Below are 16,281 nucleotides of genomic sequence, written 5' to 3' on the forward strand. Positions count from 1 at the left end.
CGGCCAGAAGGAAAGAATGTAGTTGGCTCAAAATGGGTTTATAAAACCAAGTATAAGCCTGAAGGAAGCATTGACAGATATAAGGCACGACTTGTTGCTCGAGGATTCACACAACAATATGGTGAAGACTACGATGAAACTTTTAGTCCGGTAGTCAAAATGGGTACTATTCGTGTCATCATATCTCTAGCAGTCGATCGAGGTTGGAGCCTTAGCCAGATGGATGTTAAAAATGCATTTTTGCATGGAATTTTAAAGGAAGAAGTGTATATGGAGCAACCTCCTGGTTATGCCGAGGACCCTAGTGCCTGGGTGTGCAAACTGAGGAAATCTCTGTATGGGTTGAAACAGGCGTCCCGTTCCTGGTTTGAAAGTTTCTCTATGCAAATTCAGAGTTATGGTTTTAGAAGATGCTCTCTGGATCATTCACTCTTTATTTGCCAAAAGACAGACATTGTTATACTTATTCTTATATATGTTGATGACATTGTGATCACTGGGAGTTAAGATAATCATGTGCAAGGCGTGAAGCAGTTTTTAATGAAAACTTTCAAAATGAAAGATTTAGGGGAGTTGAGGTACTTTCTTGGTGTGGAAGTTGACAGACAACAAGACACATTGACACTCATGCAACAAAAATACACTCTTGATCTTCTGGAAAGAGCCGGGATGACGAATTGCAAACCAGTCAGTACTCCTAGTGTATTACATCAAAGGCTGAGCTCTGAAGATGGTCATCTTTGTGTGAACCCTACAATGTATAGAAGTCTCGTGGGAATGTTACAGTACTTGACCTTTACCAGACCTGATATAGTTTATGCTGTCAATCAGGTATCCCAGTTTATGCATGCTCCAACGGAGGGTCATATGGAAGCTGTGAAGCGCATTCTACGTTATTTAAAAGGAACTATAGGAGACGGACTTGTTTATCGCAAGAACGATAATTTGCATAGAGGACATGAACTCATCACTTATACAGACGCAGATTGGGCAGGGGATCCAGATGAGAGACGATCTGTCTCTGGATATTGTGCATATATTGGACACAATTTAGTGTCCTGGAGCAGCAGAAAACAAAAGGCAGTGGCACGATCGAGTACAGAGGCTGAATACAGATCGATGCCTGCAGGCACGACAGAAGCCACATGGATTAGACACTTATTGAGTGATCTTGGGGAGACAATTATTCGATCTTTTCTTCTATGTGACAATCAAAGCGCAATAAACATTGCATGTAATCCTATCTAGCATAGCAGAACGAAGCACATTGAGATTGATCAACATTTCATACGGCAGAAAGTCGAGATGAAGGAGATAGAACTACGTCATGTTCGAACAGAAGATCAAGTGACAGACTTGTTTACCAAGGGGTTAACAGGACGTCAATTTTGGCTATTGAAGAGCAAGTTGTACATGATCCAAAATCACGTACAACTTGAGGGAGGGTGTTAAAATATAACTTGCGTATGGATCTGGATCCAGATCCATACGCATGGTATGTTAATGAAACACATGCTGTTTACTTTCATTAATGGCATCCTTGTAATATCTCTGATATTACAAGGATAGTTGTATACTTGCTGTTTTATATAACATGGTTAGGGCTTGGTGGTCGTGTATTGTGAGCCGCCCCAGCCATTGAGTTCTCTCTCTCTCTCTCTCTCTCTCTCTCTCCCTCCCTCTCTCTCTCTCGCCCTGTTTCCTGCAGATCGCATGGTATGTTATAAAATCTGATACTTTGTTCACCTAGATTCAATTTTCTTCTTAGCAAACTTTCGGTCATTACACCGCAAGTTTGAGGGAGAATGTTAAAATGTAATATATATTTCATTTCTTGTAATACCCACTAGGGGTAAAACTATCTTTTTCTCTTTTCATGCATATTCCTTTTGAATATGTTTTTCTTTTTGTATTTCTTTATTTTTTATTTATTTTTTATTCTCTTTATTTTTTGGCTTTTAGCCATGGAGGGGCTTCAACGTCCATACGAGGGAGCCCCTCCAAGGGTCCTCAATGTATTATAAATAGGCGTTCCCCCCTATGTAAGCTTAAGCTTTTTGTAAAGCTCTCACTCTTATTCAATAAAAGTTCTCATTATTTTTATGCCTTTGCTCATTTGTATCCGTTTGTGAGTGTTCATCTTGTGCCTTTGTGCACACATTTCATATTGAGAATCTAGTGCCTTTGTGAACAGTCTCTTTGAAGACTTTTTCACAGGAATATGTCTAACTTTTGCAATAGTAAACTTTTTGGAGTTTTGAAAAAGAACTTTTGAATTTTTTTACTCCTTTTATTTCAAGAGATATACCATCTGCCATAAAAGTATTTGAAACACTTGAGTTGTTATGACATTTAAATAAAATATTACTATTCGGGGCCATGTGAAAAGATGCACCAGAGTCAAGAATGAAACTGCAGCTTCAGTTGAGGTTTCGGTCGAGGAAGATGCCCTTTTAAGAAGTGACTGATGTATTTCCATTAGTTGAGCCATGGATACGGGTGCATCATGATTACTTGTGTCATTTGACTTTAGTGAGCCAACCAAAGCCACCTTCTTTTCTTCTCTTCTTAATTTTGGACATTGAGGTATATAGTGTCCCAGTTCATGGTAATGATGACAAATAACTTTTTTTTTGTTATAATCATTTCCTTGCCTTCCGAAATGAGGTGGTATACAAGTATGCATATAATTTTTCAGTATAAAGACGGCTAAAACAAAATCTTCACTCTTCGAAGTACGCTTCTTTAACCTATTCTCTTCCATACTTAATTCTTCAATAGTGTCAACAATAGAGAGAACTTTATCTCTATGTTGGAGAGCCGATTTGGTGATTTCAAATTCTGACCTCAAACCATATATGAATTAATAGAAGTATTCTGCATCAAGTTGTTTTTGGCGGATGTAGATGTTAGATGTTTTCGGGGTAATGCCACTTTGTCTTAAGAAGAGTCGACTCTTCCCAAAGTTCCTACAACTCATTATAATATTCTCTAATACTTTTGTCCCTTTGGGTCATAGTACGAACCTTGTCTTGCAAATTGCACACAAGTGCAATATCCTTCATGGAATACATATTTTTAAGGTATTCCGAAGCCTTATTGGCATGCTCAAATTTTGTAAGGCTAGAGCATTTTTTGATATCAACGCTATTAATTAGCTAATACATAATCGTAGCATGACGCATTTTCCATTCTTTCCATTTTTTCTCATATATGGTTAATGCCTTAGTCTTCTTCTCATCCGTGAGATATCATTTTCTACCTTTGTGAGGATTAGTTTTGGTTTCGGATCGAAACCATCCACTAATCCCTACAACCCCTTTTCTCAAATGTGGTGCTTTATAATTGAAACCCACGTTACACAACTTGTATCATTGAGTTTCATGGGTATGATGATGATTTTATCATTGTCATCCATTCCTACAAAGATGTGTGTGAGAGAGAGAGAGAGTGAAATAAAGAGAAGATGTGAGACAAGATGAGATGAGAAAGAGAAGAGTGTTGGAGAGAAACAACAACACAATCACGGTTCCATGAACTTTGAGTAAAATCAACTAGCACTCGAGCCAATGAGTCACTCTTTTCTCCAACTATACAGGCACACAAACACTTGAAAGACTTCTTGCTCCCACAAGCACGGAAAATGAGGCAACTAATCTCCAAAGATCCAAGAGCTACGAGGCTCCGATACCATGTAATGAAGCAAGAGCCTTCAAAGAAGTATACAAAAGTTCACAAGTGTCCACTAAGGGCACATCAACAAAGCCCACAAAAGGGCATACACAAGAAGGCTAAAAAATAAATATTTTTATTTAATCCATAAAATTGCTAAAGCATTGAATTACAATGTGAGGGGGATGACTCCTATTTATACACAAAAGGGGGCTCAAGAGAGAGGCTCTTGAGACTCAATAGAGTCGTTAGAGCTAGTCCAACAACTATATTTGTAGCTGTTGGACTAGCTCCAACGACTATCAAACTAGTCAACAATTGTGTTGACTAGTTTGAATCTACTTAAAACTGAACTAGACAAAACAAAAAATAAAAGAAAAGAAAAAATATATAAATATACATATATATTATATATATACATACATGTACATACATTGGTATGTATATATATACATCATGTGAATGACATTTTTCCACAAGAAAAACGATATTTTTTGGCCATATAAAAAATCTCATTTTTTCATGAGAAAAAAGATGCCGTTATTTTCCTTATCTAAAAATAGTGTGTGAGAGAGAGAGAAGATGAACAAGAAAAAGAAGAAAAAGAAGAAAAAGAAGAAGAAGAGGAGGCGTAGGAAAGGGGAGAAAAGAAGAGGCGGGGGAAGGGGGAGAGACAAAGAGAGAAGAAGAGGAGGAAGGGGAGAGAGAAAGAGAGACATAGAGAGGACTCAGAAAGAGAAGGAGGAGAAGAAGAAGAAGAGGAGGAAGGGGGAGAGAGAGGAGAATAATAATAATAATAATAATAATAATAAGAAGAAGAAGAAGAAGAAGAAGAAGAAGAAGAAGAAGCATACTCGGAGGCGGAGGGCGACGATCACGACGTTGGGCGAGGGCGATGACAGAGGGTGGGCGAGCTTGCGAGAGAGAGAGAGAGAGAGAGAGAGAGAGAGAGAGAGAGAGAGAGAGGTAAAAAGGGTTTATATCCCTTCCCTCCCTTGTTTTCCTATAAAAAGAAAGAAAGTTTCTTGCCCTCATGCTTAGGCTGTAAGAAAATGGAATCCTCGAACAAACTTCAAATGCTTTCTCATGAATAAACTCTCTCAAGAACCATAAAGGTTCACACATAAGGCAAACACATAAGAACCACTAGGGTTCACACACAAAATCCAAATGAAAAAGTGAAGAATTGATTTCATTTAAGTGGGACAAAACCCACATACAGAAGATAAAATACAATGGGATAACTCTCCATATATATACACAAAAAGAGAGGGCAAGGGAGAGTTGTTGGACATTCCAACAACTCTAAATAGAGCCGTTGGAGTGTCCAACGACTCTCACAGCTTTTGCTTTTTGACTTAGTCAAAAAGCAAAAGGTCTATATTATGTCCAAAAATGAAAAATAAACTAAAAAGTAAAAACCTAACTAACCTATGCTATTGTAACTAAACTGAAAAAAAAAGATTACATATTATGGGATATTTACATATGAGATTATCTATGAGATTACAATTTTTAACACCCTCTTCAAACTTACGGTTGAACAACCAAAAGTTTGTCCAAGAGAAAATGAAATCGAGGAGTAGCAAGCGGTTTGGTGAAGAAATCTGCCAGTTGAAGTTTTGAGGAGACAGGGAAAATCAATGGTGCCTTGTAGAAATTCCTCACGTATATAGTGGCAGTCAATTTCGATATGCTTGGTTCGTTCGTAGAATGTCCGATTGCTGGCAATGTAAATGAAACTTTTATTGTCACAACATAGCCTTGATACACTTGTACTTGGAACACCCATATCATGAAGTAGTCGTCTCAACCAGACCACTTCCATGGTGGTAGTAGCCATGGCTCTGTACTTGGCTTCAGTAGAAGAAAGAGAAACCTTATGTTGCTTCTTACACCTCCACGAGATCAATGACTCTCCAAGGAACACACACAGTCCAGTAGTTGAGTGTCGATTATTTGGATCACCTCCCCAATCTGCATCAGTGTAAGCAATTAATTATAGTGTGGAAGAAGCCGACAAAAACAGTCCTCTAAAAATGAAAGTTTTAATATATCTAATAATGCGTAACACAACTCCCATATGAACAGAGGTGGGGGCATGCTGAAATTGACTTACTGTGTGAACAACATATGCAATGTCAGGTCTTGTGATGGAGAGGTAAGACAATGCCCCAACAAGTTGTCTATAAGGTGTTGGGTTCTCAAGAGGTTCCTCGTTGTTAATTTTCATTTTGATGTTCACAACTTCAGGGGTATCAACATGTTTGTCATCTGTGATTCCTGACCTGTCAATAATATCAAGAGCAAATTTAGATTGAGTTAGTAAATAACCTCTAGAAGAATAAACTACTTCAATACCAATAATTTTTTTTTAAAAAACTTAAATCACGCATTTCAAAGTTGGTTTTGAGAATTTTTTTGATATTGTCAACTCCTTGTTTATCACTTTCTGTGATGATCATGTCGTCTACGTAGAGAAGAAGAATGATGATCCCTGCATTAGATTTCTTAATAAACAAAACTGTGTCAGTAAGACAAAATTGAAAGCCAAAATCAAGCATAACCTTACTGAATTTATCATACCAAGCCTTTGGGGCTTGCTTAAGACCATATAAGGCCTTATGTAACCAAAGAACTTTTCCTTGAGAAACTTAAATGTCAGGAGGTGGTTCCATATAGACTTCTTCGGCTAAACTTCCATTGAGAAATGCATTCTTGACATCCATTTGAAAGATATACCATTTCTTTATGGAGGCAAGGACTATTAGAGTTCTTACGACGGTCATTCTAGCGGCTGGTGCAAAAGTTTCTTCGTAGTCTATGCCATATTCTTGGGAATAGCCTTTGGCGACTACTCGAGCTTTAAATCGTTCAAAAGTGCCATCACTCTTAGTTTTAACTTTGTATACCCATCGACATCCTATGGGCTTTTTCTCAGGTAGAATATCTTGAATAGTCCACGTGTTTGCCTTTTCCAAGGCATTTAACTCGGCTGTCATAGCTTTGACTCATTCTGAATGTTCTTTTGCTGTATTATAGTTTGAAGGTTCTATATAGGAGTGTAATAGGGCAATATATGCTTGATGTTTTGGTGAAAAAGATTCATAGGATACAAATTTTTCGGGCACCTTTGACACCCTAGATGATTTTCTGGTTTCTATTTGATCCCGTACTTTAATATATTTTTCTAGAGCACAAGGTTGCTCTAGATTTCCTCGCCTGAAGTATTGAATGTAGTCTGGATAAGATGTTTCAACGTTGATTATACTATTTTGATCTTCTTGATCAACTTCTTCTTCATTAATTTTTGGAACTAAGTCCAACAAGGAGTATTCATCGACCTCTCTAGGGTTTTTAGTTTAAAAAAAACTTTTGTTTTCTAAAAAAAATACATTTCGTGACACATATAACTTCCTAGTTTTGAGATCAAGGCATCTATAGCCTTTTTGATTGCTTGCATAACCAAGGAATGCACAAGGAATGGCCCGGGAGGAAAGCTTGTCATTTTTGTTGGAGAAAACAAAACATTTGCAACCAAATACTCTTAATCGCGAATAATCAGGAATTTGTTTGAAAACTTTTTCAATAGGTGATACATTTTTTAAGAAAGACGATGGCATTCTATTAATGAGATATACTGCGGTTAGAGTTGCTTCGGCCCAATTTTTTTTTAGAACTTGATGGGTAATGAGCAGAGTTCTTGTTGTTTCTATAATGGGTCTATGTTTTTGTTCTGCTAAACTATTTTGCTGTGGGGGTATATGGGCATGACTTTTGATGTAAAATACCATGTAGATTTAAGTTTTCGCTAAATTCTTTTGATAAATACTCTCCTCATGAATCAATCCGAAATATAGATATATCATTCTTAAATTGGTTCTTAACCAGTTTATGAAATATTTGAAAATGTAAAAATACTTCGGATTTATGTTTGGGAAAATAAATTCAGGTATGTCTTGTAAAATCATCTACAAAAATGACGTAGTATGAAAACCCTCTTTCTGATATGACAGGTGCAAGACCTCATACATATCCGAATGTACTAACTCAAGAGGTCGAATTGAGATAAAATTTCTTTCTTGAAAGGGTAATCTCTTCATTTTTTCAAGAATACATTTTTCACATTTAAATATCTCGGAATTACAAAAGTTTTCCATATTTGAAAAAAAATGAATTTTGGATATGTTAGGATGACCAAGTCTCCTTTGCCATAAATCCAAGTTCATTTTCTGAACATTACAACAAAACGTATTCTTGGGAATTTCAAAAAAATTCATGTAGTATAGGTCTCCTTGGCCTTCCCCAATCAGCTTCCCTGACTGGTGATCCTGCACTTGGCAACCATGAGAAGAGAATAAAACGTTATATCCATGGTCAGATAATTGAGAAACGGATAAGAGATTGAGGTTCAATTTTGGAATATATCTAATTTGAGGAATATGAAATCCTTTTAAGTTTTGAGAAGTTTTTTCAAACTTTCCTATTGCTTTAATTTCTAGTGATGTTCCATCAGCAGTAAAAACATTGGACCCATTTGAGTTACGACATTCGGATAACATTTTAATATTCAGAGTCATATGAAAAGAAGCATCTGAGTCAAGAAGCCATAGAGTTTTACCTGGATCGGAAGTGCTAACTGAAGAGACTGCAGCTCCCGTAGATGAAGATGCTCCCTTGAGTAGAGGTCCAAGAGCTTCCACCAATTGTGCCACTGACATGCTTTCAATGAAAGATTCGCTTGATTCTTGTGGTGGTCCGACGACGGTGACCTTTTTCTCATAGGGCTTTTTTAATTTTGGGCAATGGGTTTTTACATGTCCCGGTTCACGACAATAGTAGCAAATGATTTTTCTTCTTTCAAAATTATTTCCTTGTTTTTCATCATTTCCTCTTCTATAGTTAGGAGGTTTGTAAGTCCTGACATAGTTTTCGGGTTTCGAGACGGCTAGAACTGAGTCATAATTCTTTGAGATTCTACTTTTGAGTCTATTTTCTTTCATACTTAACTCCTCTATTGTGTCTTCTATTGAAGGCACTTTTCCACGATGAAGGAGGATAAACTTAGTGGATTCAAATTCCGATCTTAATCCACTAATAAAATGAAAAAAGTGCTCCACATTGATTTGGTTTTGGCGAAGTTCAATATCTTGTGGACAATGCCACTTTGGTTCAAGAAGAGCTAATTCTTCCCACAATTCCGACAAACCATTATAATACTCCTTAATGCTCTTGTCTCCTTAAACTATATTTTTTACTTTAATTTGAAGATTGCACACATGTGCAATATCTTTAAGAGAATACATTCTCTTAAGATAGTCCCAAGCTTCATTTGCATGCTCAATTTTTGCTAAACTTGAGCATTTTTTTATATCAACACTTGAAAACCATGATCTTGACATGTCCCATACGCCATTCTTTCCACTTTTTCTCGTAAGTATATATGACCTTAACTCTTTCTACCTCCGTGAGAGGTATTTTCTTTTCTCCTTCATCCTTCGTAAGAATTAGAGTAGGTTCCTCGTCGGTTCCATCTACTAATCCCCATAAACCCTTTCCACATGTAAGATGCTTCATAATTGAAGCCCATGTGACATAGTTGGAATCATTTAGTTTGATGGGCTTAATGGTTACATTATCATTGTCATCCATTTTACAATATTTGGTAAAAGAGATAAGAGAAGAAAGAAAAAAACTAAAATAGAAGAATACTCTACCACAAATGATGAGTATGAATATCCTTCAAGCTTTTTACACCTTCACACGATCACCACTTCAAGAATGATCACTTTCTTGCAAAAAACTTGTGGCACATTTTCCAATGCACCGAAAGAACTTATCTTGATTGCTTCAACCTCTGATACCATGTAAGAAAATGGAATCTTCAAACAAACTTCAAATGCTTTTTCATGACTAAACTCTCTTAAGAACCATAAAGGTTCACACACAAGGCAAACACTTAAGAACCACTAGGGTTCACACACAAAATACTCAAAAGAGAGATTCCAAATGAAAAAGTGAAGAATTGATTTCATTTAAGTGGGACAAAACCCACATGCACAAGATAAAATACAATGGGGTAACTCCCCATATATATACACAAAAAGAGAGGGCAAGGGAGAGTTGTTGGACATTCCAACAGCTCTAACTCTCACAGCTTTTGCTTTTTGACTTGGTCAAAAAGCAAAAGGTTTGTATTATGTCCAACTTTTGCTTTTTGACTTAGTCAAAAAGCAAAAGGTACTAAACTCTCTTAAGAACCATAAAGGTTCACACACAAGGCAAACACTTAAGAACCACTAGGGTTCACACACAAAATACTCAAAAGAGAGATTCCAAATGAAAAAGTGAAGAATTGATTTCATTTAAGTGGGACAAAACCCACATGCACAAGATAAAATACAATGGGGTAACTCCCCATATATATACACAAAAAGAGAGGGCAAGGGAGAGTTGTTGGACATTCCAACAGCTCTAACTCTCACAGCTTTTGCTTTTTGACTTGGTCAAAAAGCAAAAGGTTTGTATTATGTCCAACTTTTGCTTTTTGACTTAGTCAAAAAGCAAAAGGTCTATATTATGTCCAAAAATGAAAAATAAACTAAAAAGTAAAAACCTAACTAACTTATGCTATTGTAACTAAACTGAAAAAAAAGAGTACATGTTATGGGATATTTACATATGAGATTATCTATGAGATTACAATTTTTAACATAGGCAAGGGCAAGTTAGGCACCGACTAGGCGCCTAGTCGGGAAAGAAAGGACCTCTTTTTTTAAGACCTGATTCCTAGATTTCCTAACGCCTAGCCTGACTAGGTGCCTAGTTGGCACCTTTGACTACATAGCTTGTAAGCATGTGGATGAGAATTTTTATTTTGTTTGATTTCATTATACATGTCGAATAAACTGTTTTTTCTAGATGTAAGAAGAGGACAATGTTAAACAAAGTTTCCTGCATAAGTTCACATTACTTGTAAAGGAAAATCTAAAAAGGTATATTTTGAATGGAAGAATTTGAATAAACACCTAAGTTTATAGCAGCTGTTGAAAACACAGTTAAGTTTTTAGAAAGTTCAAAAGTTCACTTGACATTCATCATGGTTTAAGAGAGTGGGAGTAGGGCAGTGCCAAATGGTGGGGAGTGCCAATGTTTTGATTTTTTTAGTTCCAAGTCTATGAAGGTGCCTAACTCACCCTCCATCCTTTGTTTCCTACATTTTCCTTGTGATATGGTAAACACTTTTTATGGAATTATGTGAGGGTATTTTTTGACATAGGGAGAAAAGAGAGAAATAGTTTAGTTGGTGAGTTGATCCCAAATGCTCTCTCTCTCTCCCCTCACACAGTGGCAGAGCATGGATTGTCTAGCAGGGTGGACAAGAAGCCTTACACATGATAATTGAGCAGAGTTTTCCAGAGAGAGAGAGAGAAAGAGAGAGAGAGAGAGAGAGAGAGAGAGAGAGAGAGAGAGAGAGAGAGAGAGGGCATCCATCTTCTTCCTGTAAGGAGAGTGGATAGAGGAAAGTCTAGTAGTGTAAAAGAAAAAAAGAGACCAGGATTGAGGAGAGAATAAAGCTATGATGGGTGATGCGGGAGAGAGATGGAAAGAGGAGTTAGGGTGAAGGATGGTGCATGATAAAAGGGGGATGGGGTTAGAGTGGTGAGAAGGAGTACTTTTACATCTAGGATGTTAAAAATAGATTGTTAACCTCAGTCAAGGTAATAATAATCTGAATTATCTTAACAGAAGCATGATGTTGATTACAATAAGTGAATCTATGTTAATATTTAAATTTTGTGAAACTTGGATGTGTCCCTTTGAAATTGATAAGGTATTTGGTTCCTTTATAAGATTCTCTTTTATATATCAATTAAACCATGATTACTTTAATATATGATGGGGCTGGAAGTAAATAAATGAAGATATTGTAAGCCATGTCTTCTTATTGACGTGATTTTGAGCCTTCTCGACAATGCGCAGTTTTCGAACAATCATAAAAAAAATATCAGCTTTATGGAATTCAGATGCATTAGTCAAATTATTATCATGGATGACTATCTTCATTATCATGATATCTTAGGAGGCAGGGTTCCTATCTTGATTGTTTCATTCAGCATCTGATGCAACATTTGGAAGCTCAATCATTGAAAATTATATAGTTAACCATGAATACCCAAAAATTTCTCGTAGTCAATCCTTATTATGTGCTTTTTTCTTACTGAAATTTATTTTTGTTTGAGAAAAAAGTAAAACTGACCTATTAGGTGCTTAATCAATACATCAAAAGGCCCTAGGGTGATTAATGTGCATGAATCAAGCCCTTAAACTGGCATCTTGACAATCCACCACGCTTTGCAGCTAACGTCCTCAGTAGCCCACTTTAGGATGACACTTGCTCTGTCCTTAACTTCAGGTAGCCATTTCCATCTTTGGTGGCTCTCATTCTGGTCCGGGTAGCCCTTTTCCAAGATCATCCCTTTTGGAACGTGGTGGTTGCTTTGATACCAATTGTTAGGTGCCTAACCAATATACTTAAAGGCCTTAGGGTGATTAAGGTGCATAAAGTCAAGCTCTTAAACCACCAGGAGTTTAACATGGCCACAGGGAGAGATGTTGTTATGAAGTATGCAATCAAAGATAGTCATATATATGAATTTTGATACTTTTCAAGTACAACATGGGACTAATATCCACAGGACCTTACGAAAGAAGCAAGAGAAACACTGAAATCCTAACCTTTCTATAATGCGCAGATTGTCAACTTCAGTTCAGTCTTTTAGATACTTTTATGAAATTAAGCACTATAATTTGAAATTTCAGATTCTTAAGAGGGCGTTTGACTTGCACCATGAACATAAAACATGGAGAAAGGTAAAGTATTATTGTCAAGAAAATTAAAAAACCGTCACATGGAACATTCTATATAGGATCCTGTCTCTAGGAAACACAACATGAAATGACATGCAGACACACTTGTAACACATGGACACGCCAGGTGACATGCTATGAAATGTTCAATTTTTAATTTTTTCATGGTATTTACAGCAATAAATATAGTTTTATGCATCAAAATATCAAAAATATATATTTTTTGTCAGTTAAGTAATAAAAATCAATGTTCTCATGTCATGGTTTTTGAAAATAATTGGATATTACCATCTCATATCTGTTCAAATCCATGTCCCTGTCCGTGTCTCTGTGACATAGATGAAAAGATTGGTAGTCCCAAGATTTGAAAGATTACATAACTAGAAATGATAATGAGAGTTTGAAGGCATTTGAATATAGGAATTTGCAAACTCATGCTATTTGCTTTATACATATTTTAAGCAAGTTGATCAATCAATTGGAATATAAGAAAATATGGATGTCATTAATATATTGTTTCGCACGAGGAACTGTTACATGTATAGATCATCGTCCAGATTATGGAGGTTGTTTCCTTAGTAATCAAAAGTGCTAGGCATTGTCTAGGTGCTAGGCTCCTAAAAGCCTAGTCAACACCTACACAACCAAGGACCCCAGAAGTTCAAGAAAATAAAAGAATGCTAAAACAATTATAGAAAAACAGAGCATGAAGAAAAAGATGAGAGAGAGAGCACCCCATTTTTTTTCTACTTTTTGTTTAAAAAAGGAAAGAATCTCTGTTACCTAGTTGTTAATTGGGCAAAAGCCCATCCACTTGACAACTAGGTCACCTGGGTGCAACTGGTTGGTAGACTACCAACTAGGAGGCTGAGACTAGTTGATCAGCAAGTGCCTAGGTGGCCTAGGATACTGGACAACCGGATAATCAGGCATTGGACTGTATAGGTCGCTTCCCAATAAGTCTATGATGAGACCAAGTTGAGTTGAGAATTGTGGTTTTGTGAAGGACCTTGATCTCCCTGAACTTGGACTTTTCCAATTTATGCGCCTTTTCATGCTGATGATTGCTAGAGTATCAGACATGCAATGGGTGAAAGAAATTGTTGGCATTTACCACCCAAAGGGTTGATGCGGTTAACAACCAAAAACCAAAATGACGGCATAGCTCCACAGAACGAGTCAATATGGTCGAGTAGTGGGAAGGAGAGATATCCATTAATGGAGAGGGATGGGTGACATCTGATTGACTTAGTCGCTGACATGGCTGTTATCTGAGAATTTCCACTGATATTTAATTCATTCCCTTTTCCATCTCTTTTATTAATTATCATTTCTTATTTGGCACTTATTCTCTAAATTTCCTATATTACTGCTGTTTGTGTCTCAGGAATGCGAGGTTCGAAGTCATCTGCACCGGCAAAAGATGATCCACAAAAAGTGCTGCCAATTGAAGTACCTGCATTGTCTTTAGATGAACTGAAGGAAAAGACTGACAATTTTGGGTCCAAGTCTTTAATCGGTGAAGGCTCATATGGCAGGGTTTATTATGCAACATTAAATACTGGAAAAGTTGCAGCCATTAAAAAGCTTGACGTGTCAAATGAACCTGAATCCAACACTGAGTTTTTGACTCAGGTAGGCCTCAGCCTACTAGATAATAATTTCATGAATAGACCCTTTTTAGAATGCAAATTTAAACATAACTCAATGCATGGTTCTTGTTGTAAGATGCCAGCACTGTTATTTCAGTACTAATTGTTTGTTCATTACTGATTGCAGGTCTCTGCAGTCTCAAGACTGAAGCATGAGAATGTTGTCGAATTATTGGGGTACTGTGTAGAAGGAAACTTGCGTGTTTTATCATACGAGTTTGCTACAATGGGTTCCTTACACGATATCTTGCATGGTATACCAGATCACCTCTTGCTTCTTTTTCGAAGGATTTTTCCACATGAAGCTGACTAACCTGTGATTTCTTCCAATTTCAGGTAGAAAAGGAGTACAAGGTGCACAGCCTGGACCTGTGCTTGACTGGATACAACGAGTGAAAATTGCTGTTGATGCAGCAAAGGGGCTGGAATATTTGCACGAGAAAGTTCAGCCCTCAATAATACATAGGGACATCAGATCCAGCAATGTGTTGCTATTTGAGGATTTCAGAGCCAAAATTGCAGACTTCAACCTTTTAAATCAGGCTCCTGACATGGCTGCTCGTCTTCATTCAACCCGAGTATTAGGAACCTTTGGCTATCATGCACCAGAGTAAATTCTTAAAAAATAAGAGTTCATGCTCTCTTTTGTTTTTCTTCCATGTCAAGCAGAAATAACATTCAAACAAGCGAATGCTGAAGCATTTTAATTGGCCTTTTACATCAGAGCTAGAGATGGAGGGGGCTCGTTTGTGTGCATGAATATACTTGGATATATCGTGATTTACTTGTCATTCTGTTGCAGGTATGCGATGACAGGTCAGCTGACTCAGAAAAGTGATGTATATAGCTTTGGTGTTGTTCTTCTTGAGCTTCTAACTGGAAGGAAACCAGTGGACCATACGATGCCTCGAGGGCAACAAAGTCTTGTCACTTGGGTACATAGCCATGTCTCAAATTTGAAGTCATAAAAATTGGTTGCACTTTTAATGCTAGAAACTGGCTTAACATTTGCTTTCGTGGGTTAGGCAACTCCTAGACTGAGTGAGGACAAGGTGAAGCAATGCGTGGATCCAAAGTTGAAGGGGGACTATCCTGCAAAAGGAGTTGCAAAGGTTATCTCTCTCTCTCACTTGCCACGTATTGTATGTTGTGTTTGGTTGGTAGCAAATTTTTAACTTGCATTTCCCATTCTGAGGGCACATCTTGCTTGGACCTAAGCACATAATGAAAACTGGAATTGGTTTTACTTGTCAATTCTGCATAAATCACATACTTTGGCTTTCCTGTATGCTTATTTGTATGCACTGTGCAATAATATTTTGATTCTGTTTGGTTCATTGCAGTTAGCGGCTGTGGCAGCATTGTGTGTGCAGTATGAATCGGAATTCCGGCCAAACATGAGCATTGTTGTTAAGGCACTACAGCCACTTCTGGCACAGAAGCCTCCATCTGCTCTGTCCCCTCCTACCGCTGAGACCCAAAGTTGAAGACGCCCTTCCCAGACTTGTGCTTTCTTCTTCTCCCCATTGTTAGCCTATTCTACTTCTTATCTATTGAGCGTTCCGTTTGATCTGGGATTTGGTTGTTCTGTCTTTTCATATTTAGCATGCTTGCACCAAATTTCAGAGCTTGTACATGTTTCCCAACTTATGACTTGTTTTTGGGGGTTTGCATTGCCTGCACCAGAGTGTCTATGAATTTCGATTAAAACAGGAAACATATGTTTGAGTAATTTAATTGTGTATTTTGCTCATTATATATTTTATTTCTTACTTTATTCAGTTTCTTCATGTTGAGTATGTGACTTGGCCCTTATTATATCTAAAAAGTAGCCCACTGTTTTTATCTCTTTCAATTGTTCTCTGATAACGGCAGCAACAGTAGCACCGATGAGAAACACTATATCTAGATATGAACTTGCTTTTTCTGCCTACAATTTGGTAATTGTTTGTATTTCAATTATTTCCTTGTAAATCTTTATAAATTCCAGCAAGTTCATGCAACTGCAATTGAGTTGGTTTGTAAATCTGACAGGATATGAGCTAGGCAGATGAGGTTTTTTGGGCCAACTACGCCGACTCCAGGC

General features: G+C 37.2%; 1 protein-coding gene across 2 annotated transcripts in view; it reads left to right on the plus strand.

Moving 5' to 3' along the window:
- The window catches only part of LOC149829898 (protein CYTOSOLIC ABA RECEPTOR KINASE 5-like), a 44,788-nt gene extending 28,796 nt beyond the window's left edge, over positions 1-15,992 (plus strand). For both annotated transcript variants that reach the window (XM_090016151.1, XM_090016152.1), the window contains 6 exons: positions 13,931-14,178; positions 14,323-14,449; positions 14,532-14,805; positions 14,998-15,130; positions 15,221-15,307; positions 15,539-15,992. In XM_090016151.1, the coding sequence (XP_089872277.1) occupies positions 13,931-14,178; positions 14,323-14,449; positions 14,532-14,805; positions 14,998-15,130; positions 15,221-15,307; positions 15,539-15,682 (1,013 nt within the window). In that variant the 3' untranslated portion in view covers positions 15,683-15,992. The remainder of the gene's footprint in view (positions 1-13,930; positions 14,179-14,322; positions 14,450-14,531; positions 14,806-14,997; positions 15,131-15,220; positions 15,308-15,538) is intronic.
- Positions 15,993-16,281: the final 289 nt, after the last annotated feature.

Source organism: Nuphar pumila, chromosome 8, assembly GCF_984573655.1.
Source record: "Nuphar pumila chromosome 8, dmNupPumi1.hap1.1, whole genome shotgun sequence".
NCBI classification, from domain to species: Eukaryota; Viridiplantae; Streptophyta; class Magnoliopsida; order Nymphaeales; family Nymphaeaceae; genus Nuphar; species Nuphar pumila.